This window comes from Rhododendron vialii, chromosome 1a (genome assembly GCF_030253575.1).
Source record: "Rhododendron vialii isolate Sample 1 chromosome 1a, ASM3025357v1".
NCBI lineage: Eukaryota > Viridiplantae > Streptophyta > Magnoliopsida > Ericales > Ericaceae > Rhododendron > Rhododendron vialii.
The window spans coordinates 13,331,375-13,355,399 of record NC_080557.1 but is presented as its reverse complement, the minus strand read 5'-3'; the positions used below and the strand labels follow the sequence as shown (position 1 = coordinate 13,355,399).

General features: G+C 36.6%; 1 protein-coding gene across 4 annotated transcripts; it reads right to left on the bottom strand.

The window, feature by feature from the left end:
- Positions 1-6,920: 6,920 nt before the first annotated feature.
- LOC131325069 (light-mediated development protein DET1) lies at positions 6,921-19,781 on the bottom strand. Of its 4 annotated transcripts, none has more exons than XM_058357143.1 (12): positions 19,510-19,773; positions 19,419-19,479; positions 16,847-17,274; positions 16,532-16,760; positions 13,845-13,982; positions 12,698-12,766; positions 12,547-12,603; positions 9,335-9,415; positions 9,091-9,249; positions 8,922-9,017; positions 8,184-8,283; positions 6,921-7,298 (listed from the first exon to the last, which is right to left on the bottom strand). In XM_058357143.1, the coding sequence occupies exons 1-12, from the start codon at positions 19,518-19,520 to the stop codon at positions 7,159-7,161; spliced, it is 1,569 nt and encodes a 522-aa protein (XP_058213126.1). In that variant the 5' UTR covers positions 19,521-19,773; the 3' UTR covers positions 6,921-7,158. The 4 variants fall into 4 exon arrangements, with proteins under 4 accessions (XP_058213126.1, XP_058213134.1, XP_058213110.1 ...); XM_058357151.1 differs by having other exon boundaries at positions 19,419-19,482; positions 19,513-19,773; XM_058357127.1 differs by having other exon boundaries at positions 19,419-19,781.
- Between the last annotated feature and the right edge of the window lie 4,244 nt (positions 19,782-24,025).

Sequence of the window (24,025 nt, the reverse complement as noted above, 5' to 3'; positions counted from 1 at the left end):
AGAAGTCAAATTAATTTCTTGTTTTGCTTTTAATTAAATTTTTTTCATATTTATTCAATGAAAGGAAATGAAAAGGTATAAATTTTTTTATCGAAACTCATCGTTTGTTGAGAAAAGATAAAATAAGATTAAACCCAGCTTTTTGACTTTAATCAAAAAATTATGAGTTTCAATCCAAATTTTATATTTTTTCGATTCCTCTCGTCGAGAAGAATCATTAAGTCATAAAAGTTTAACGCAAAATTAATAAATGCGATAAAAAATTGAATAAAAACAAAAAAAAAAAGAAGAGAAAGAAGAAGAAGAAAAAGGTTAACTTGACTTTTTAAAGCTAGCCAAACCCAATTAGAGTATTATTTTTTCTGCAATTTCCTCCCTGGTTGTCTTGTTATTTACTACTTATTTACTAGATTTGAAATTGCCAGGTCTGTTTTAATGTCTTGGGTTGGATGATTTCTGTCTACGTAGTTATTTTATTCATTCATGGGTCTTCACTTTTTTACAATGCTTAAGAAGGAGGTAATGTCAACGTATTAGAATATGGTTTTTCTTGTACTCCCAATTACTAACATAAGTTCTTTTTTTTCATTCCGTTAGAATCATTACACATGCACGATATACGAGTATAAACAGTAAAGAAATCAACACAGAGATAAAAGTGATTCCCTAAAATTGGGTATGTACACGGGCGTGAGAGCAGCTGCTGTTTTTTAATATCACAGTACGAACTAGGGTTTACAACATAGAGTATTTATACCGAGTCTATCCTAACCCTAACATGGTATTTGGTTTGTATCCCAAAAATACCCTTGTACGATATCGTACCATACCCCGGGGATATCTCTTCATATTTAACATATGAGTCACAGTTCTAACACATTCCTTTCTATTGATTTATCTTTCATAATTCAACTTCTACTTCAATAAAATGATTGCAATCGGGGATGAAAAAAAACATCATTGAGAAATTTTTTCCTGTTGTCCTATATATCAATGGATCAACGCATATGACTCTTGAAATTTCCTCCATTTTCTTGCAAAATAATTGAGAAAATTCCACAACGATAAAAAGACAAAGAAATGAAGAAAAGAGATAGATTTCAAAGAGTATTTGTTATGTTACGGGTGAATTTAGTTTTCTTTTCAAGCAAATTAAAGTTTATATTTATAATATTTTGCAAAAAGTGTAGAATAATTTTAACAAGCTAAAACTACTATTTCCGAAGGGCACTATGTTCAGGGGTGGACCATGGGGTGCAAGCGTGAGCCCGGATCCCCGCACACCTTCCAATTATCCCATTATTTCTATTACGTTGTAGGTTTTGCTCATAAAGAATACTCATAAAAAATGATCCCCTCGAAATTGTGTTAGTATTATATAAGGATGATATTTTGTTGTTAATATTTGAATATATGTGATTTGGTCCCAAAAAAGAGTCCCACGTCCACCACTAAGGCTTAGTTTTTCAAAATAAGCCTAGATATTTTTTTTTTTTGCCTTTATTTTTTTTATTTTTTTTTGTGTTTCTTAGTTTTGAATCAAACTTTTGTCGATTGCTAATTCGTCTCGACGAGAGAAATCGAAAAACTAAAAATTTGATACTTTTACCTAAACATTTTTGGAAATATCTAAATTTTAACACTTATAGCTCAGTTTTTTGAACTAAAAGTGCTAAATTTTGAATATTTCAATAAATTTCATATAAAAGTCATAATTTTTTTTACCTAAGTGTAAGTCAATCGTTCATTTAAATTTTTCCTATGAGTGTAAGTCAAATTGTTCATTTAAATTTTGCTCAACCAGCTATTTTATTCTCTTTGAGATGATCTCAACGAGCTTATTAGCCATGCCAAAAATGAGATCAGACATGAACAAATCACATTTTTTATATTTTATCGGAAAAGATATAGGTACCGACGGATTTCCCACCGAAATCGTACTGACGGCCTCGCCGGGCCGTCTCCGGCCACCGGACGGCTGATCCGAACCGTCCAATAATTCTATAAAAAAAAAACGAGGGGCCCTACGTGAGAAACAACGGCATCCGATGTGTGTAGGGTGTTGGATCAAGCACTCTTTTTTTTGTGTATACATAAATCGGATGCCGTTGTTTCTCGCGTAGGGCCCCTCGGGGTTTTTTTTTTTTGAATTATTGGACGGTTCGGATCGGCCGTCCGGTGGCCCGGAGACGGCCCGGCGAGGCCGTCGGTACAATTTCGGTGGGAAATCCGTCGGTAGGAATAGCAGCACTCATATTTTATTTGTAAAATTATATCCATTATTTTTTTTGACAAAATTATATTTTGTTTATTTTATTATACAATAAATTTGTTCACACAGACAATCTGTGATTGTGCACAGATTTTATTGTTGGGCTTATCATGGATCTCACACAAACGATTTGAGTCGTTCATTAAATGTAAAATATTTTTTCAACGGCCTTCGCAAAAATTCAACTCAATTTGATACCTATAAGTGCTCGATCTAATCATCTAACTTTTCATTATCCAAAATTCTGAATGAAAATTTAGATGATTAGATCAAGCACTTATAGTACTCCTAGATTGAGCTATTTTTTTCCCGGAGACTCTTAAAAAAATATTTTACATTTAACGAGCGATTTGAATCATTTATATGGGATCTAGACGGGCTTCACAATAAAATTTGTACACTATTACAGATTGTCTATCTGGTTAGCAGGGTTCTTTATTATAGTAGTAGATCATTTCATTTTACATTTACAGGCTGGATTGCCATTCGAAAGTACAGTTTTTAACAGGCTGGAGGTTTGGTCACACATAAAGGACACAAAACCCTAATCTGCAATGGTGGGGTCCTTAGGGTTTTGTTTTTTTTTTGATTGAGGGAAGATGTAAAGTATATGGGACCCGCTCATGTTTTGATGATGAATTCAAATCGGACTCCACTGGCGCTTCGAACGGACAGAGGAGAGAGCCGTGACAGAATGGAAACAGTGCAAATAATGGTGGTCTGACTCTGACATTTGTCTTTCTAGTACTACTCCTATTTTACAAAGGGCTAAAATATGGCAAATGAATCAAATGGTTTGTCTCGACGAAAAGAATCAAATCCGTCCGTGGTATGTTACGTATGAGTACGGATCTTAATAGATGAGTTTTGGCAGATCAGGTTTGATTTGGTTTGCGGCGGTTTAGGTAGTTTTCTAATATACAAACTGCTCAATGGGCAACTAAACCAACCGAATCGAACAACACTCACAGAAGGGTGCAAACAGAGAAAATGACAAACGGCATTAAAAACACTCGTTGGGTAGCCCTACAAAATACAGGCCGATAATGATTGGTATTTAAGCCGATACGAATATAGATGTGTAGGGTATCGAATATGGTTAATAACCGATATGTATCGTTCGATACGGTACGGAATTTAAAACCTTAATAGAAAATATTTCGATTCTTGTCTGGGGCTCCTATCCCTACACAAATGATATGAGATATTCGTTTTTGCACATAATGATATTTCTTATGTTTCTTATAAAATGTAGTCCAATCAAATATATGCAAGTGTTTGAGATCGATTCTTCTACGTTTTTGTTCAAAATTCCTAATCCAAAATCCTGGAATAAAAATTGAGCGAACTGATCAGGCACTTGTCACCATTTAATGGAACTTATATATTTTTACAATAACACAATTGTTTTCTAAAAATGACGTCTCGAATCGTTTTTGTGAAACTCGAGATGCGCCATACACATTCAATCAAAAGAAAAATCTACATCCCATCAAAAAATAAAATCTAGTAGTACATAAATTTGGTTACAGTACTTTTTATTTGAGCTGTTTGGCACCGATTTATGACCTACAACCCCCCTTCCGTTGGTTCTCCTTTTGACAAATTTGAGATGCCAGCACGTCCCTCCCACTTTATTATTAATCAATCAATTATCGTGTCTTTCTTTTTTTTATAGAGACAGAGAGAAAAAACAAATAAAGGGAATGGACAAACATACGGGATTGAGGATAGAGAATGATTAAAATTGGCCGCTTGAGAACAGATTGGAACTTCTTAGATTGCGCAAAGAACGTGTCCGTTTAATTTGCTCTTGTCCAAATGTGATGATACATAGGGATGGTAACCGCGTGGGCCCCGACCTGATCGGGGCGGGTTAGGAGGAAAATTTAAAAAGAATTGATAGGAATTGTGTAGGGTTGATATTATACCGTCCCGATAACCGCCACGAGATATTTAGATGTTTATTAGAAATTATAATTTTACGCTACTATATTGCCATTATGGTTAACAATATATATTCTTACATTAGACTAAATAATCACCTTGTATATAACTATTTCCTTCTATGTTGCTTTTAGGTTGAAATTACCCGGTCGAAATTCAGGTCGGGATCAGGATCGGTACTGTATAGTTCTTTTCGGGTCGAGATAAAGGTACGACAAAACCCGCCCATCCCGTCCCGTCCCTAATGTGATGCACGATCTCACTTACTATTAACTGGAGTCCGGAGGGTAGATTTTTGGTTGTCATCTACTCCCATCAAATTTTCAACCTCTTTTTTCGTTTTGGTTGCCAGAACGACAGGGGTCCCACTAATTCATTTTTCCCTGCACGATCTTTCGAATCAAATGTGTCAGATATAGGAGTACTACTAGTAAAATTGAATTTCCAATCTCAAATTATTATTATTTTCTTCAAAGCATCTTAATCGGAGTAATAGAACATTTGAAGACGCGTTTCAGGTGTGCACAAGCACAAACCGAGTAAAACTCAACAGGTTGTACTATTCTCTAATTTATCCCACTCATGCTCCCACCAATACACTACAGAATCAATAAGTTTAGAACCGCACACAAACACACGCTCACAGTAGGGGTGAGATCCACACACATTGAAGGTTTGCAGTGTGTATGAGGTCCACTCCTATTGTGAAAGTGCGTGTGTGTAAGTGTTTGTGTCTAGTTGTAGCTTTTTTTATTTGAATTTCCTATTCTTTTTTTTTTAATAAAAGTGAGAAATTGTATTGGTATAAGTCTAACGACACTTACAATTTCATTACAAATATATTGGACAAAGTCAAACTAATCGTCAAACTAATACAAAACAAGAAAAGTACAAGGTGGTTGATGTCTTTCACTCTAATCCAGACGTCACCTGACGCATATTTTGCTGAAATTTTATATTTTCTAACAGTCTCAAAAAAGGATAAAGTGTTTACCAAGAAAAAAATTGCGTTTACTCGGGAGGAAGCTGATGATAGTGAAGTCACAAGAACTAGGGTTTTGTTTTAGTAACAGCTATCGCACAGCCGTTCGGGTCTCTCTCTCTCAGCTGGCCATGGCCAGATCTCTTGTTTTATCTTGTTCGATTTTGATCTCATTCCTATTTTTTTTCGTGTTGCCCTAGTAGAAACTCCCACTAAAAAGGCCTGCTTGGGGATTGCGTGACAGTAGAATCAAAAGCTGGCCCCTCCTTTGGGTGAGTTTCCATGGTTTTTGACATTATTGCTTGAAATTTGATCTTTTTTATATGTTGGTTTGTCTATATGGTTACCATGAGTTGCCCCAGCAAAGACATCATATGGGGGTTGTAGAGCACTATTGACACGAATGTCGTTGTGAAGCAACATTTGAAAGAACTCGATCTGTAGACATAATATTCGCCCAAAGACGAAACTAAAAACTCTCACAGAAAGGAGAGACAAAACTCTCACAAAGAAGAGAGACAAAACTTTCATAGATCAGACGACAAATCGTTGATCTAAAGAGACACGAGAAAAACAAACCAAGAACTAGAAAATAGAAAGGGAGAGTGAAAACTAGTATCATGGCATGAAATCTTAGGGGGGTTGGAAAAGAGAGAAGAAAGGTAAATGTGGCGGCTAGAGTTTCAGGAGAGGTATTTCCTGCTATTACACACATGAATTTATCACGTCTTTTAATGTGTGAAAAATTAAACTAAAGTGAGAAATTATATTTTATATTTTATATTTATACTATTACTAACAACTAAAACAAGTATGAATATTGGAAAAAAGAGCATGCAAATCACTATTCATATATATTTTTCATACTGCTTCGAACTGCATATATAGTATATTATGCAATATATGTAGTTTAAATGAAGAAAAATGGCCTTCTTTTTAATTCATGAGTCATTTTATGGGATTTAAAATTACACACATCACCACCAAAGAAAATACACATATCAAGATGCTCCTCATCGTTTTTTATTTATTTACTATAAAGCATCATTATTCACTGCGCATTATAAGCCTCATAGAAGGACCAGTGTCCAGTTCAAATTTGCATCCCAATTTTAGGGACTAACCAAACCTGTCGTCTCGACATCTATGTGCATATCAACAAGTCAGTTTCCTAACACAACAAATGAGCGGTTTTAAATTTCCAATCAAACTCTGCCGTTCATTTTTCCGTTACGTAATCGTAAGCGGCTTAATGATGATGTCTGATCAACCTAACCTTTCACTTGAACAAACTTCTCAATGAGGCCTACAGAATGAGCGGTTTAAAACTTGAACAAACTTCTCAATGAGGTCCAACAGAATGAGCTGTTTAAATTTTAAATCACCAAACTTCTCAATGAGGTCAACAGAATGAGCTGTTTAAATTTTAAATCACCGTCACGGCGTCATGAGTCTGGAGAAGGGCCGTAGCGGCTCAAACTTAGACCCTAACAGCTCAAACTCGACATCACATAAGGAGAGATTATTCAATGCCCCTGGGCACTGCCACATGATAGCCCAAGACGCCTTTCCCATCACATTGTGGCATGGTCCAAAATATATTTTACTTGCAAAAAAAATTCCACGACTTTTGTGCAACCAAACACTGGAAATCAGGAATATACTTTTTGAAGAAAAAAAATTCACTCCAAACAAACAAAGCCGTAATTGCACAAGTGGTATCAGAGCTTAATTCGGGAACTTCATAAAGCAACGCATCTGATCCTCATTGCAATTTTCGAAGCGTTCAGAAACCACTAAAACAGTGCCGAAATTGTGCAACTCCAGGATAAATTTAAAGGCCATACGAGAAACATAATTTAATTTACACATTTGTACTACTTCCTTCATAAGAGGTAAATTCCGCTACAGGCCGTTGGAAATTGTAGAGTGGCAGCAAACAGAAGAAAACATAATCTCACCTGCGGAAGTGAATATTTACAACCGGTGGCTGCAAATACAATGTCTGTTGGATAGAGAGAGCAAGGGGCAAAATTGGATGGAACAAGAATGAGGAGATTTTCTTCGTCCGACTGTCTGTGCTACCGGCTTCCGGCCCTAATTTGGAAAGCCAAGTTATCATGATCATCCACTTGGTTCGAACGTTAATTCAACAAAGCAATAACATCTATGTTAGGTAGAGTCTTCTAGCTGTATGAAGCAATACTTGAATAAAAGATTCGGAATCCATTTCCAACATGTTTAGTCGAATCATCACCTGGTAAACGCATTTTGTGCTTTGAATTTACATTGAAATTATGCAAAAATCTTCTCTATTACACATAAATTGCCTTAGGACACCTTGTAAACATTATTTACCCTAGAAAATAAAAGAAACCTATCAGTAAGAGGTATGAATATCGTGGCTTGTTAATCTGTTCTTGAGGTGAGAATTAAATGAATCTCACACTTACATACTTACCCACCCGACACGTGTAACATAGACCAACCAACGTATAGAACACCGTAAAGGTTAATTCAAGATTATTTTCCCTTAAAAAGACAAGTTGGCCTCTCTTTTTTGTATTTATTCAATTTTTTTTCGCGTTTGTTAGTTTTGAGTCAACTTTTTCGTGGATTAATGATTCTTCTTGACGAGAGGAATCGGAAAGTAAAAAAATTATGACCGAAACTCAATTTTTTTTTAAAAAGGTCAAAAAAGATTGCTTTTTGGACTTTTTCTTGGCTTTTTTCAAAAAAAATTGAGTTCCGGTCAGAACTTTTTACTTTTCCGATTCCTCTCGTCAAGACGAACCAATAATTCACAAAAGTTTGACGCAAAACTAACAACGCATGAAAAATTGAATAAAGACAATAAAAACCTTTTTAGGGAAACTACCCCGAAGTCTATGAATGTAGGGAAACTACCCCCAAGTCTATGAATATCTCCGCTCAGTTAATACTCAATGTGTTCATACGTAAGCGTGTACGTCATATACATACCTGGTTTAATTTTAAATTTGAGGGAACCTTGCTGCCTCCTTGCAATGAACTTGATTGGATGGTCTGTTGACTGTCTATGCCGGTCGGTTGCAGAAATCAGCTGCAGTTACAGGTAAAATTATGAAGGTGATAAACCAAAGTAGAGGGCCACAAAATTGAGAAAAACTATAATTGCATGGGATCACACATGATTCAAGTACGAAGAGCCAGGTACAAATGCATTAATAAGAGGATGAATCACAGGAGATTGACTGAGTTGCAACAAAAATGCAGGGAGAAATCGACAAAACGGTGCCATTCAACGCAGCAAAGTAATAGCTATGACAATAGAAATACAAATCCGGAATTCATTTTTTACTGGTACTCTATCTATAGTACGGCATAAACTGCATTTTAGCAAGATCACTTTCCTTCAACATTCATGCAAGATATCGTTACCCAACCATAAAATATCTCAAGAGTCTTACACTTCAGCTAGGTGCTTTCCATTAAGTTAGACCTTCTACAGAGGCAGACCCCTCATGAGATTATCAAACTCACATCCTATTAGACTATACTGCTGCCAATTCATAACGGCTGAAGAACTAGGCTTGGCAACCCTTGACATTCCCAAGTCGATTGAATAAGAGATGTGATAATCTAGTAAAGAGCTGTTCAGAGATGTAATAATTTAGTGCAACTGTAACTGTAGGGGCGAGCATTTTCTAACTAAAGAAATTTGAATTTAAAGAATCGAACCTTTTCATCATATCGAAAGAGAGATTGATCAAAATACGGGGAAGGACTTTGCGATTGACAGTTGAAAGGCAAAGAAGCCAGCATCTTCTTCACAAACTGCAAATCCAAGCACACATTATAACAGGTTTCATGACACTAGGTGACCAACAAATTCATGAAAAAAAATTACCTGTTGTAAGCTGTTGGCTTTTTTTTTATTGCACCTTAGTTGCTCAAGAGCATAGATGTTATTTGAATGAGATGTTATGAAAGTCGTAGACAACGAGGACGTTGCATGGAAGTGATCACAGAACTGCTCAAATAAGAAATAGAGCTCTTCTGCAGAATTCTACAATAAATTAGGAAGAACTTATAAGCATGTCCCCCAGCAACTACCTGATAAAACCGCCCAATTGTAAGATGAAAGCAACTACCTGATAAAATGCAATGACTTCAGTTGTCTCCATGTTATATACAGCAAAGAATGCAGGATGGTGATCAGCACTTCTTGACGTCTGAGATTTCAGACATGTTATTTATAGTTCAAACAATTGGTATAATAGAGCACACGGCCTACCCCGCTGAATTCAAAAGATGACAATTTGATTTATTTTATGATATCAAAAACCAAATAACAATTAGCCTCAGACTTCGTCAGATCAGGATTATTATCAGAAGCACTAATAGCCACTGCTACAAACAATACTTAGCTGGACCAATCACAAATGCGGATGGGCCAAAAGTAAAGTTCTGAGGACGTAACGATCTATAGCGTCTTTTAATCAGCACGCAGGATGGAAAAGACAAATGTAGCAGATTCTGGCAACCTGTTGTTTGCTTTGTAGGAAATGATGAAGTTGATGCAAATCCTTTATCAATGATGAGTGACTACCACAGGACCTGCTGCGCAATCTGAAAGTAAATTTCCTCAACCCTCCATCCTCCCTCTACACCCCGTCCCCAAGAATAACTCCGTCCCATAAAGTTGGTCCCCTACACTACTTGCAATTTTCAAACTTAAAAATTATATCTTTACTAACATAATTTTCCTTTTTTTTTTGTTTGCACTGTTCAAAGATCTCATCAAAATCTATCAAATAAGATCCATATTGCATAAAAAAATATTTATGTAAGTACATTACTTTTAAGCTTGAAAATTGAACGAAATTTCGAAGGGAACTAACTTTACGGGATGGAGGGAGTAATGTAAAATAAAAGTAAAACTACACAAGTAAAGCATCTGGCTTAAAGAAATCCATTTCACAATTCTGGTGCCCCCTTGGCACCTCCACAATCAACAAATCAACTGCCTGCCCTCCCTCCCTCCCTGTGTACCGCAAACAGCAGCGATCCGTGATCCAGGTAACTTGTATTCATTCCAACCTTATGTGTACATATAAACACTAAATTGGATGGACCAAATATGATCCAAATTTGAGGCGGGTCATACCCAAATAAGGTCAAAAGAGTTAATAAGTTTCATTACAAGAACATGGGATAGTCCCATGGATTTTCTTTCCTCAACCAAATCTCTAACAAGAGTGCGATGCTCGACCAATTACACACCAGTGGAAAACCATAGGTTCATATGTATAAAGGTGAAACTGCGGACTAAATCGGCAATTGCCAAAAAGTGAAGCAATGAGAAGGGCAATTAAACCAACTAGACAATTTACTTCGGATCACATCCATTGAATTCACAATACATTGTAACACCTCCGATTACCACATCAAGCACAATGAGGCCATATTTCAGACCTGTCGTGCCCTTGTCATTTTGTATAGACAAATAAAAATTGCAGTCAATACAGTAGTTACGCTAGAATAGAAACAAAGAAATCAGACATCACATAAAGGTTGAATTGCCTTATAATGCTTATTTGAAAGGATCACAATTAATACATTACGCACTAACCCGACAGATAAACTTTTGAGTAATGCCCACAATTACCCAAACCCTGACAGTCAATTTAGAGATTTCGATTGGCAAAAGGCATCTCTAATTATCAAAAGAATTCAACTAAGACAACCATCAGTATCACAGAACCGCAAGATCTCACATTTTTTAGAATTTAGACTTGTTCAACATCACTTATCTAAGGCATCCAAGCTTTATTAGTACTAGCGGCCGGGGCACATGCATTGAGTTGGATTTGAACAAAATTTGTGAAAAATCGATCAAACATTAAACGGAAATCTGACTTGCACACACATCGTGTGTGCCCCGGCCGCTAATTAGGGACCTTGCGCAGAGACAAAGGCTCTAGACCTGAACCGGACAATACAATCAGTTTTATCAGTTTCGGATAATTTGCCTTTTCCTAATTTTACCAACTGGAACCAAAGGGGAAATTTTCCCAATTTTACCAGCAGTTATTCCCCATATACGAAAACAGAAATTCTAATCGGAAAAGAAAATATTGGGATTAAACTGAATCATCATTAAACTATTTGATATACAACTGATCAAATGGGAAACACATATACGTACAAACAAAATACTCTTTGTTGCCTAAGGCCCCGTTCCGGAACGTAAAAAAAGCCCTTATTTTTTAAGAAGGCAATTTCAAGCTAAAAAATTATGGATTTATTGAAATCTAAAAATATGCAATATGGATCTTGTTTGACAGATCTCATCGACATCTTTTATACAATGCAAAAAAAATTAAAAAAATATTTTTCATTTACTTTATTTTTGAGTTTGAAAATGTAAAATAAGCTGCTTATTTTTTAAGAAGGTTTCTGGAACGGAGCCTAAGTAATTGAAGAAAGTAGAGAGGTGTAAAAGATTGGTACCAACCTAGTTCCACATGTAACGAATGCAGTACCAATCGGCCCTCTCTTTTTCTTCTGTCCCTTTCTTTTGTCTCTCTTTTTTTTTTTTTGGTCCCTTTCTTTGTCCTCAGCAGCCGAAGATGATGAACTGGGAGGGGGAGGAGTTTGAGGAAAAATGAGAGTGTCATCGTGGGTGTGGCAGTTGGGAGGCAGTTTTTTTGGGGTCTCACTGTTTCGCCCCTACAATTTTTACCCACGGTGGTTGAATGCCTTGTAAATAGTGAGTTTTTAATGAGGCATTTTCGGTATAGACAAAATCCATACAGCTTCACACACCAAAGGGTGCTCCCCCTTTATATATTAGAATAGATAATCTAGAGGCTACGCCGCTTATAACTAATTTGTTTTAGGTTGGAATACCATCATAATTCCAATATGGTGTCAGAGCTAATCTTGGGTGGCTTCGTGTAGGCCAAGTCTCAGCCCGAGTCAATTTCTCTTTTTTCATCAATCCATATATGTACCCCACGTGTTACCTGGTGCTGCACGTGAGGGGGCACCAACAGCATTTGGTTTAAGGTTGGATGCCTCCATTAATCTAACGACAATTACTGGAAGTAGATGTTGCTGATGACGCAAATTACCAATATTGGTCTACAACTTGATTAAAGAAATGATACTACGTGGATCAATATACCACTATAAATAAAGAATCATCAACAGGTAATCCAATAAAGAATCAAACCGTCCTGCCCCTCTCCAGCACAACAAAAGAAATAGAAGAACGCAAAAACACACACAAGGAATAAAAGGGAAAGAAGAAAACCTAAGGAATGTGAAGTGAAGAAAGGCCAAGAAGAAGAAACCTCACCCCTCCATCAACACTACAAAACTTGATTAGCAGGTGCTGCCGGTCTAAAAATTGTACCTGTCCAATTCATAGATAAGTTATTGTCCTATTTTTTAAGAATAAGCACACTAGCAATAGTGAAGAAGCAGAAAAGCAAAAGTTAGAACCCTGCCTTCCAAATTATCAAATCCACATAATCTTGAAAATGATAGTAAAACTTCTTCTTCAGGCATTGGATTCTCTGTTATACAAGAAAACAGAACAGTGAGCCAAACTATTCTCCTCGCCAATCAAGGTGTGTACCTTCTTTGAAAAGATGAAAACAGTTGTCAAACTCAACTATACAAGAAAGTAATCAAAATAGAAAAATCAATAAGCTCAAAACACAACCCCTAGTACTTCTAGGAGATGCAATCCTATAAATCTCAAGATTGCTAGTAGGATATAAATCCCAAAATAATGTAAAAGTTCCTATTTGAAGCATCACGTTTGGTGCTAGTCTGGCTACCGTTAAGGCATGCATCGCTGGGGAGATCATGGCAGCCTAAATCACCTAGCCGCGTCCATAAAATTATAAATCAATCATTGACAGTGGACAACCATGAAGAAAGCAAAAAACAAGTTCTTTTTGTTTGTTTGTTTATACTACTAGAAAGGAAAAACTTCATCAGAAATTTGAACAAAAGCTTTAACTTTTGAATATAGAAAAGAAATTCAATTAATCAGAACTCTGCAGAAGGCATGCAAACCCTTTTCAACCCAAGGTCACCCTGTCCAAGGTTGACTAAAGCTGCTATCGGTACTCGATCAAATCTATGTCTCTCGTCAGCACGTGAGGACCTAAAGGGGTTGTGGTGCTTTGGAATGACCAGACCCACCTTTGAGTGCATCCGAGTCCTGCAGGGAATGTTTGCATAGGAATCTCAGGTTTATAAGTAGGAGAGATGAATCCAGTTGTTATCCACCCACTCCTCTGGTGGAATTCAAGTGGTTATTACTTAATACTCCTTTTGATCTGCTTATACACCCAAGCAGATTGCGTCCATGTCAAATGACGGAAAAGAGGGTAGAACCTGAAAGCTACTAGCGTATCAGTCCTAACAATAATGCATCTATGAAAGTCGGCAGATTTTCAAACCAGTTCTAACACATCTACCAAGAATAATGTCTGGTGCTGCAGAATGTTATTTATCACAACCGGTACCTTTGACTAGAATCACTACTGGGAGGACCACAAATTACACAAACAACGTATACCATCAGGTAAAAGTGCACCAACAAGCTTAAAGAAACAAGGACTTGTCAGCAACATGACAAACCAGAGTTTGATCAGTTTCTTCTGTCCATATCCCACTAAATATGAATGAAAGCAAACGCTGTTTGATACCACTCAGGAAAGAGCTTTCCAATATCGATTGATTATGATGCAGACCATTCCCGATATGATTTACAGCCACCTGCAGTTTACATTTATCAGGGACAGCCATAGACTGCAATCCACAGCTAGATATACATGGAGAGAACCAGAAATGACACAGAAGTCCTTTATTGACTAACAAGTACAGATTAAAATAAAATGAAAATGGTGGAAAAGACAGGAAATCTGAGGCCTGGTGCCATCCCTTCTCATTCATAAAGAGGACACATCATCTCAAGAAGGAACAGAATAAAGGACCATTGTGTTAGTCAAACATTGGCCAAGAAACAATATAAAGCCAAATAAGATGAGCAGCAACCAGCTAGTGTAACATACTTAGGAAAGCAATAACCAAAATACCATCAAATTCTTGATCTTCATACAATGTGGGGAACCACCTCTTTCGGACATCTATCAGTTCTGAGTAATTGGGCTTAACAGACATCATTGATATCATTCAAGTTGTATACCCACTTCTTCATATCATATCAAAGTTTAGACCATTCTATTAGGTTATAAGCACTGGTTTGTAGAAGATGAGAGATTCATAACATGTAGAAGCTTCCTATCAGATCATGCAGCAGTATAAGCACTGTTGATTAGAGTCATTAAATGGCTTATTGGCGTCATATAAGAACCTATAACCTGTCCTCAGAGTATTTGATTTCCCAATATGAATCCAATGTTTTACTAATTTAAAAGAAGGCTTATTTGCTTTATTAGGCACCCATAGGACTGTTAAGATCTAAGAGCTGCATGAATGACTCAGGAGGTTGCCTTCCGTGTCGGACACCTCATTGGACACTCCCAGACAACATGTCAGAGATCCTAAATCTTCAGGGCTTTTTTTTTTTTTTTTGGAAAACCACGTTCTATTCGGAGTTGGGACACTTTGAGGGCCACATTTCCATCTTTTAATGTACATGAAGCACATTACAGTTTGAAATAAGAACTTGTGATACGATGACAAAATAAGAACCTTGTAGATCTACACTTACTCGTCCCTGGTCCTTTAGACTAATTAATTTTGGGAATTTGGTGTTAATGACATACGTCAATTGATTAATCGAAAAACTTCAAGTTAATGATGTATGATTTATTCTATAGGTTTGATGAATGCAATTACCAATTGGATGGTACATAGCCCTTGGAAGTTTCTAAAGTCCAAGGACTCCTATATTTGAGCTTATATGGCGAGTGTCGGCTGGACAAACAAAATCAAAACAGAAGACACTGATCATTGAGAACATGATGTGGCTTCATTCAATTTGTCTTCTTTGTTGGGTAAATTCAGGGTTTAGCCAATTGGATGCCAGCTCTTACAAATTTAGCCGGTCCAAAATTTATACCTTTTTAAAAACAACACAACAACAACAAAAAAATACAACTATTTAGCATGGAAAATAACTGGTAGTGAGGGTTTTTTTTTTTGGTCACCAAGGAGAGCAGATCCAACACCAGTCATTGGGCAACCAGATCCATAGAACTCAAGGAAATATGTGTTATACTTCTGGAAAAATCTGTGTTCGACTTCTAGTTCCTTTTCTTCTGCCAACTATCTTATTATGCAAAGAAAAGGTCAGCCATATCCTTGTGTAAGCACGTATCCTGCCTGGATTCAACACCCGTATCATTTCACGTTGATTGTTGTCGCAGATGCTTCACCAAATCAGAGGAGCCCACGTAAGATAAGGTACTTCTAGGACACTATAACTACATCACAATGATTGTTTTTGTGCTTTAAGAAATATACATGCTCTAAAAACAAAATCAGAGAGTGAGAGAAACCCTACGACACTTGCAGTGGCTCAAAGTTTTTCTCGATGTTTCCATCTCTCTTGCCTCTCCTGCTCTAGCTGCTGAATCATCTAAATCTTGTACTTCATATTTTGGATCAACTTTCAAGGCAAATTTCACCAATATAAAGCTCTGGGAAACCATTTTCAGTGATACAACTCGACCAAAAAAAAAAACATCTAGAATGCATCAAGCTGTAATCTTGTATTTTCTTGAAAAGTTAGAAAGCCATCAAGTTGTTTGTTCAGTTGAGTGGGTTCGATGACTGATTGCATCCATAGTAAATTGCATACCATTGGTGGTACATTTGGTGGTACTCCCTGCATTATTCAATATATTATCACTGGCAGTACGAGGACATATCCATCGTACCATTTCTTTATAACTATGGATATAGTAAACACATTTTTACCACGTATACTTTGCAGAAGGATGATTATGTTCCAGTTTCTTGGTGAGGTATCAAATACGATAGCTGCCTAGCTGATCTAATCAGATAATTATTTGCATCCCCTCACTATGATCTCAACAGCAGCTTGTCGTAAATGCATTTCATCAGCAATTGAAATCCAGGCTTAAGAGTGTGCAAAGCAAACGTTAGGGGAAAATAGGAGAACCACACGTTTTAGGACAAAGGGCATCATCAAACTGTCTTTTTGACAACTAATTTGCTTTGGGCTAGGTAAAATATTTCATTAAAAGACAGAGATAAGTTTAGAAAAAGGAAGACAAGTAGCTCTCACAAAAGAAGGAGAACAAACATAAAGATAAGCAAACAACAATAATACTTGCCAGAGGATTGGAGTTGAGAAACAGTTCATCGTCTTCACGACAAAATTCCCCAATAGCTCGAACATCAACAAGGTTCCCAGAGTCCCTGATTTGGAGAATGTGTATCGTTTGATAACGAAGGGACACTATAGCCAATAAATCGTCATACAAAAACACACCCACACTATGGGCCACATTAACATAATCATTGTGGAAAACCCTCTCGTCAAGTATACCTCCATCTTCCAATCTGGGTGATCAATCCAAATCATAGTGATAAGCAGAAGTAAATTTAGGACCATTAGGGAAGTGAATTTTGACAGAAAGGATGCACACCTCAAAAGGAGAAAAGTTATCTTCTCAATATAAGGGATTCCTGGAATAGCTCCTCCAGCAGCAGGTGCATCATGAATTTGTGTAGTTGAAGTTGCAAAGAGTCCAAATTGGTTACTCTCTATGTATAGGAAGAAATCTTTACATATAAACTCACTGCTGGAAGCAAGTGGTACACAGTACAGTTGTGTGAAAAAACTCTCAAACCTCTTTGATTTCAAGGGAAGATCGTGAGTATCACAATCTTCATCTTTGCAAGAAAATGTTAACCATGTTGGCCTATAAACTATAAGATCCTGATGATTTCTGCTGAAGCTTATGAGGTACTGACCATCATCAGTAAACTTGCGGAATGAATGATCAGGACATTCAACGTCATATATTGTACAGCTTGGCACAAGATTCTCATAAAATCGCCTGGCACAATGAATCTGCAACAATCAATTTATGCTTTAGGCTCCAATATCAAGGTTGCCATAGCATTTTAATAGTAGGACTATATTAGCTAAAACATAAAAATAAACAATAAATAACAGACAAAAGACACATTATTATCTTCCTTCCCACCCTTGAAAGTAAACCTTTCTTTTTTTCAAAATAAAAACAACAAGTTCCAACATTCTACGGATAATCATCATTTCATATAACCCTAACATGTCATAAAGATCTAACGGGACTTTTACGTGTTAGCTGTCAACTACCAAACACACAAACCTCCTCCTTTATCCAGGCTTGGGACCGGCTGTAAAAAGACAAGACTCCAAGCACGGAAATGCCGGAGGCCATCAAGAATTGGAGAGAATTTTCACCCTTTCCAAACAAACCATGTTTGCATTAATCAAATCAAATTCGCAGGGTTGAGGGGTTCTCATGGAGTATTAATTAAGAATGGTATAAGGAAAGTACGGAAACATTATTACATAAAACAGTCAACATCAAGGTGGAGGTGATGATGGATTCAACAATGGTCGTATAAGTGGTGTGAGGAGAAAAAGATTAGGCCGTGGAGTCCCTTGAGGTGGCTCAGGATACCGTGGCTCCTTTATACGAACTATTTTATCAGGCTATCAGCCAATAAATCCAGATTATGTTTGATTACCAACCATTATGCCTTCCATGCACTGACATGTAATTAGCTAATGTTTAAGCTAAACGTTTGTTGTATTTTCCATTTCCTTTTGTCTCTTTTGGAATGTTTGCAAAACGATTGTAAAACGTTTCTGAAATTTTTCCGTTTCTACGCTTTACGAAACATCGCACTAAAACAAACATTTGATCCTTGGGCCAAATGTGGAATTCGATGTGAGACAAACTTTGTGCCAGTTCCAACAGATTAAGCAATTAAGTAGAGAGGTCCCTTGTCTATATTAAGTGACCGCTGATTACATATACAAGCAATGTGGGCTGTTTATTACTATTGGATGGAATGGGCCCTTCTCTAATAACATTAAAGAAATCTGAATTCTAGACCAACCTTCTGCGAAAATCAAGCTGGTGATGTCCTTAAAGAGGCACTTGAAAACGTAAAGAGAAATCAATGCCAAGTCTACCACGCAAAATAGGTGCTAATTTAGGGATGTAAGAAATACCAATTAAACTGCTCAAACCCCTAACCGAACCAAATCGGGGGATTTTGATCAGTTTTTAAACTTTGATTGGTCTAGGTGGTTTTGATTCTGGGAAAACCGAATCAAATTGGTTCGGCAGCGGTTCATACACTTGAAATTTGTTTGACACCGAAACTGACCGAATATAACCATCTCAATATAACTCTCTTTATTTCACGTTCTAATTCGGCAATTAGTTCCCTAACTATTCTGTGGTAGAGTTAGTAATCCATTATGTGGCTGCCACCGAATATAACCATCTCAATATAACTCTCTTTATTTCACGTTCTAATTCGGCAATTAGTTCCCTTACTATTCTGTGGTAGAGTTAGTAATCCATTATGTGGCTGCCATGCATGTAACTTGCCAAGTTGAATTTTTTTCCATCCATAAATTTTTTTTCCTAATTATTTTTTCGCTGGTTTTGTTTATGACAAGGAATTAGCCCATTTTTGTAAAGTCCAAACCATAAACCACACCGAACCAAACCGGCTATATACAATGCAGTTCAGTGTGTTTTGTTGGTGGAATGGGTTGGTTTCGACTACAAACCTATTAAATTTGGTTTTATTTTTTCCATGAAACCAGACCGTACCGTGTCCGCCTAAATCCTAGGTGCTATGAATATGCCATGCAATATGGACAGATATTGAAATCAATTAAGAAGAAATGAACATGTCATGCAATATGAACAGATATTGAAATCAACTAAGAAGGAATGAACATGTTGAGAGCAGAACATCAAAGAGCACCAAAAAATCAGCCCAAATTGAAACAGTAAAGCTGAGAACTAATTTAGGTCTCCGAGATAATAAAGGCCAAATTCCAGAAGCAAGATGGTAAAGCTCGTCGAAAAGGTAATTAACAACAATTTATTTGAACCGATCGTTAACAACATTGAGCAAAAGAAATGTGGAGAAAAACAAAATACAAGTGAGAATACGATAACCAAGTAATAAGATGCATACGCTAGTGCCGGGAGCGGGAATGCGAATCTGTCGCTCGAAAATCCTGGCAGTGACGTTGTTTGGCTCGAAAATCCTGGCAGTGACGTTGTTTCGCCTAAACATGAGGGGCCTCAGTTGATCTTACCCTTGGAAGCCCACCATTGACGACAATTCACACAAGAAAACGCATCTCTCTCTCTCAAATCGATTGTTTCGTCTACCAAACATAATCCATGGATGCAACTGCATGCAAGCTTTGGCTGGAGTTTATCGCCTCACCGCTCGCTCTCTCTCTCTCTCTCTCTCTCGCTTCGCGTCGGTTCTTTGCTCTTGCAAGAGCAGCGGATAATTGGAGTCGTGGCTTGCATTTTACGATGGAATAGAATACTGGTCTCATAGTTTGTGTTGTGTGTCAATCTAGTCCCTTCTTTTAGGACTTTTTGTTTACTGACGAATTGCCCGTGCTTACGGCATTACCCACTTCGATTGGAATTAGCTTTTGAATCTTGATAGTGGTTCAAAACAAAAAATTGCTTCATTAGTGTCATGGACGGAACCAGGATTTTGCAAACGCGGGAGGGCAAACTATGAACAACAAGATTTTAAAGTTTTAAAGTTTGAAAATCTAATAGTTTGTTTGGTTGAGGTTTTGAGGAAGGTTTTCAGATAGCAAGTGGAAAGAGATAAAGAGAGGAATGCGATTAATAGTTGAAGAAAAAACTTACAGGAGATTATAGCATAGAAAGAGAAATTGGGTTTTGGAACCCAAAATGAGCATATTTTTAAAGGATTTAAATGTCTAAGTAACACCCAACATAAAATACAATACCTAGGTATTCTTGACAAATAAAAAAAAAACTAATATTAATATTTTTTTTTAAACCGAAACAACGCGGGGCCGTAACCCCATACGTCCCAAGCTAGCTCCGTCTCTGATTAGTGTGTAGTATATGATCCATTTCTTGGTGGCAGGAAAGACACTCCCCTAACTAAAAATTTTAGGTAACTACAAATTACTTATGAAATATGATCAACAAAGAAATATCAAATTGCTTATGGAATCCAAGTAAATACCAGGTAAAAAATTAACATGATACAAAGAACTCAGCTATCAAAACCATCCTTTTAAATCTCTATGAAGAACGCAATAACAAAATACAAAATCACCAAATACAACTAGAGAACTCAGCGTTAATATTCCAAATCGATCACTTCCCTCCATACAATTACACTGTCAAAAGAAATGGCAACCCAAAAAAAGTAAAGCCAATATTTTACAACTCTCATGACTTATCTCAAATGATGGGTCTTGCATGTTTGAGCAATATAGGTTTTGGCCAAGTCGTATTTTTTCTTTTACATTTATGTACATTTGCATTTTTTTTTTTACATTAAAACAAAGGGCATTTATTCCAAACGCCAAATTGCATACGGCAGAAATTGGAAAAAGAAGAGTATCAGGACTATAATGAAATGGGAAACCCAAAAAATAAAAAACGTATATACCAAAAATTGGGGAGGGGCCATGTTCTAATCCCCAAGCAATAAAAGAACAATGAAAGCGCATTCAAACAAAATACTAGCAAATTGGTTTTTTACACCATCCAACAACCCAAACAAAGGGGAAAACAATTAACAATAAGCAAATGATTTTGGTACTCCATTTTTTTTATAATGGCACTCTAAAATATTTTTATATTAAAAGAAGAGAGAAAGAAGGGGCGTAGGAATGTTTTCGGACACCTTAAAAAATAAGTATTTATTTAATATTTTCAAACTAAAAAATAATGCAAATGAAAAATAATTTTTTGATTTTTTTGCACAATTCAAACAAGATCTGTATTGCATATTTTTAGATTTCATTAAGCTCATTATTTTTGAGCTTAAAATTATCTTCTTAAAAATTAAATACTTAAAATCCGTTCCGGAACGGAGCCAGAGTCAACTTTTCGTCTTCAGCCAAAAAAAAAAGAGTGAGAAGGGGAAACGTTCCAGAAGGGTATTACAGTCAAAGTAGGGGTAAGTAGGGGTACTAAATAGGTAAATTGCGACAAAAAATCTGAACAAAATCTGGGTTTGATTCTACCACTTTAAAATGCTTTAGGCAATGGGAATTTTCCTTTTGTGGGAAGTCATTTTTACGGCCCGCATCAAAACAAATTATTTTTATTTTTATTATTATTAGGAAAGGTGCAGCTGGGTTGCCGGTGTTGGGGGTCTTCGTACCAGCACTGGTTTGGTCGTTCTGGGCCGTCAACAACAGATCGGGTGTGATGGAGGGTCGCTTAACAGATCGGGTGTGATGGAGGGTCGCTTTGTTTCAGTCGGCCGGTGGCCGGTCTAGTCTGTCCATGAGAGTGTTTCACCCTTTACACTTGTATTATGTTTGTTGTTTTAGATTACATTTGCTCTTTGTTGTGTAATGGTTTGTGCTGGGATTTCTTTTGAGATCTTTCTGTCTTGTCCCGGACGGAATTTTCATATCGGCACCTAGTGTTGATTTGCTTTTGCAGGGTGTCCTAGGGTCTCGAATTAGGTAATTTGGTGCACTCCTGTTTTTGCGATGTAATTTCGTCTTCGGGCTTGAATGAAATATTGACTGATTCAAAAAAAAAAAATAGACTTTAATGGGGAACCACAACGATCAAATCAGATCAAATCAAATCCTAATAATTTCAACAATTTGTCTTTTAGGTGGGTCTACGTCCTTCTATTTTGTATTATGAATTTGGTTTCTAATTTGAGTTCAAGGCTCGTTTCGTTATCCCATTTTATTTATATTTTGTTGTTTATTATAAAAAGTTATTAAGGTCCGTTTTGATTTAATAATATTGTTGGGTTATTTTTTGTCTTCGTTTAAATCTTTATTGCATATGTTTTTTATGTTATTCTTTTGTGAATTATTAATTCGTCTCGACAAGAACAATTATAAATTTTAAAAAATGAACGACACTACAATTCTTTTGAATTAAAACAAAAATAATTCAAAAATCTATTGTGATAAACCCTCAATAGTGTAAATAATAGGGCTTATCTCTCTCCTTTTGTCACATACACGTGCACAACTTGCTTGATTTGAACAATATTGCACGAAATGAGTATTTTTGGCATTTTCAAGTAAATCACGTGAATAAACCGCATTTGAATGCCATGGATAGTCCCGAGTGTGTCCAACTACCTAATGCCACATGGTATTCTGCCACCGAGTCCCAAGGATGATGAAAAGTAGTTTTCAGATGGTGTGCGAGACATCGAAAGGCCAAAGGTGCAAGCAAGGCTGAAGAAGCAAAAAAAGCTCAAAACTGCTCAAGAGGTACCTGTACCATAAAAACCAGTAACGATACCACCAAAATCTAGTACCTGTACCTATCGGACAGAAGCTATGCAAAAATACCATTCAAAGACTGGTACTGATACCACAAAAAAGTTAGTACCGTACCAATTGAAATTTTTTTGCAGATTTTTGTGCCCGACTTTATAACATCTTAAGGGCATTTAGGACTTTTACAACACGATTGTAAGGGGGTATAAATACCTTCAAACCTCATTTTAGTAGGTTATCTTCCATTTTAGCACTTCTCTCTCTACCTCCTCCTCTTCCTCTCTCTTCTCTAGCTCTCATCCTCTCTTCAAAAGAGTAAGGATTTATAGGGTTTCAAGGCTTGTGTTCCTCATTAAAGTTGTAAGTTAACTCAAGATATTTATTAATCTAGTTTTTATTTCCGTTTTTTGTGAATGTTTTCGTATCTCTCTTAATTTCCCTTCATGTTTACACACCCACTAAAAGGGAGTAGTGATCAAGACTTGGTCATGGGGTGATTTCTACCTCATGACTTTGGTAGTTTAATGACTTCCCTCATTTCTTGTGCTTAATGTGGTTTGTGAATGGATTAAGTTCTTATATTTATGTAACAAAACCTAGGGTTGTTAACCTATTTGATTATGCATAGGCAATGACTTGATCTCTTGCCACATATAATGCTTGGAGCTATGTCATTCTAAGTATTTGTCAAAATGCCTCAAAGAACTTGCTAAGCTCCAATCTTTGGTCTAAACCTAGAGATGTTAACTTCTTTGATTGGGTGTAGACAAGTCTCTTGGCACACCCAATGCTTGAAACCATGGCTCTCTTTGTGTTCGATAAAATGCCTAAACGAGTTTTCATCCATTACCAAACCCCATTGTGTGAGTTAAACTTGATTTTCATGGTTAAATATTCTGTGTGAGATCAAATGACAATGACTATTACTTGAGTTATCAAAGAGAAGCACTGAACGGCCTAAGTTATGGGTGGAATGAACCCCTAAACCTTGTCGCTTTTAATTTTTAGTCAATCTTCATTTTCAATTAAAGTTAAGAGGTAGAGAGAATTTTCATCACTCAAAAGTTGGCCGCCTTAACGCCAAATCTAAAGGTTGGCGGTCCTAACGCTAAAAACCCTTCGTAGAGCAAACTTTCCGACCTAACTCTATTAGCTCCCTGTGGATTCGTGTCACACCCTCGATTTTTAACATAATATAAAATGATTTCCATAAATAAAATCTCGCCATAATTCGTACGATAACCAAAATAATGTAGCATTTCTAAAATATTATATCTTTGGCTTCGAGACCCAAATTAACACAAGT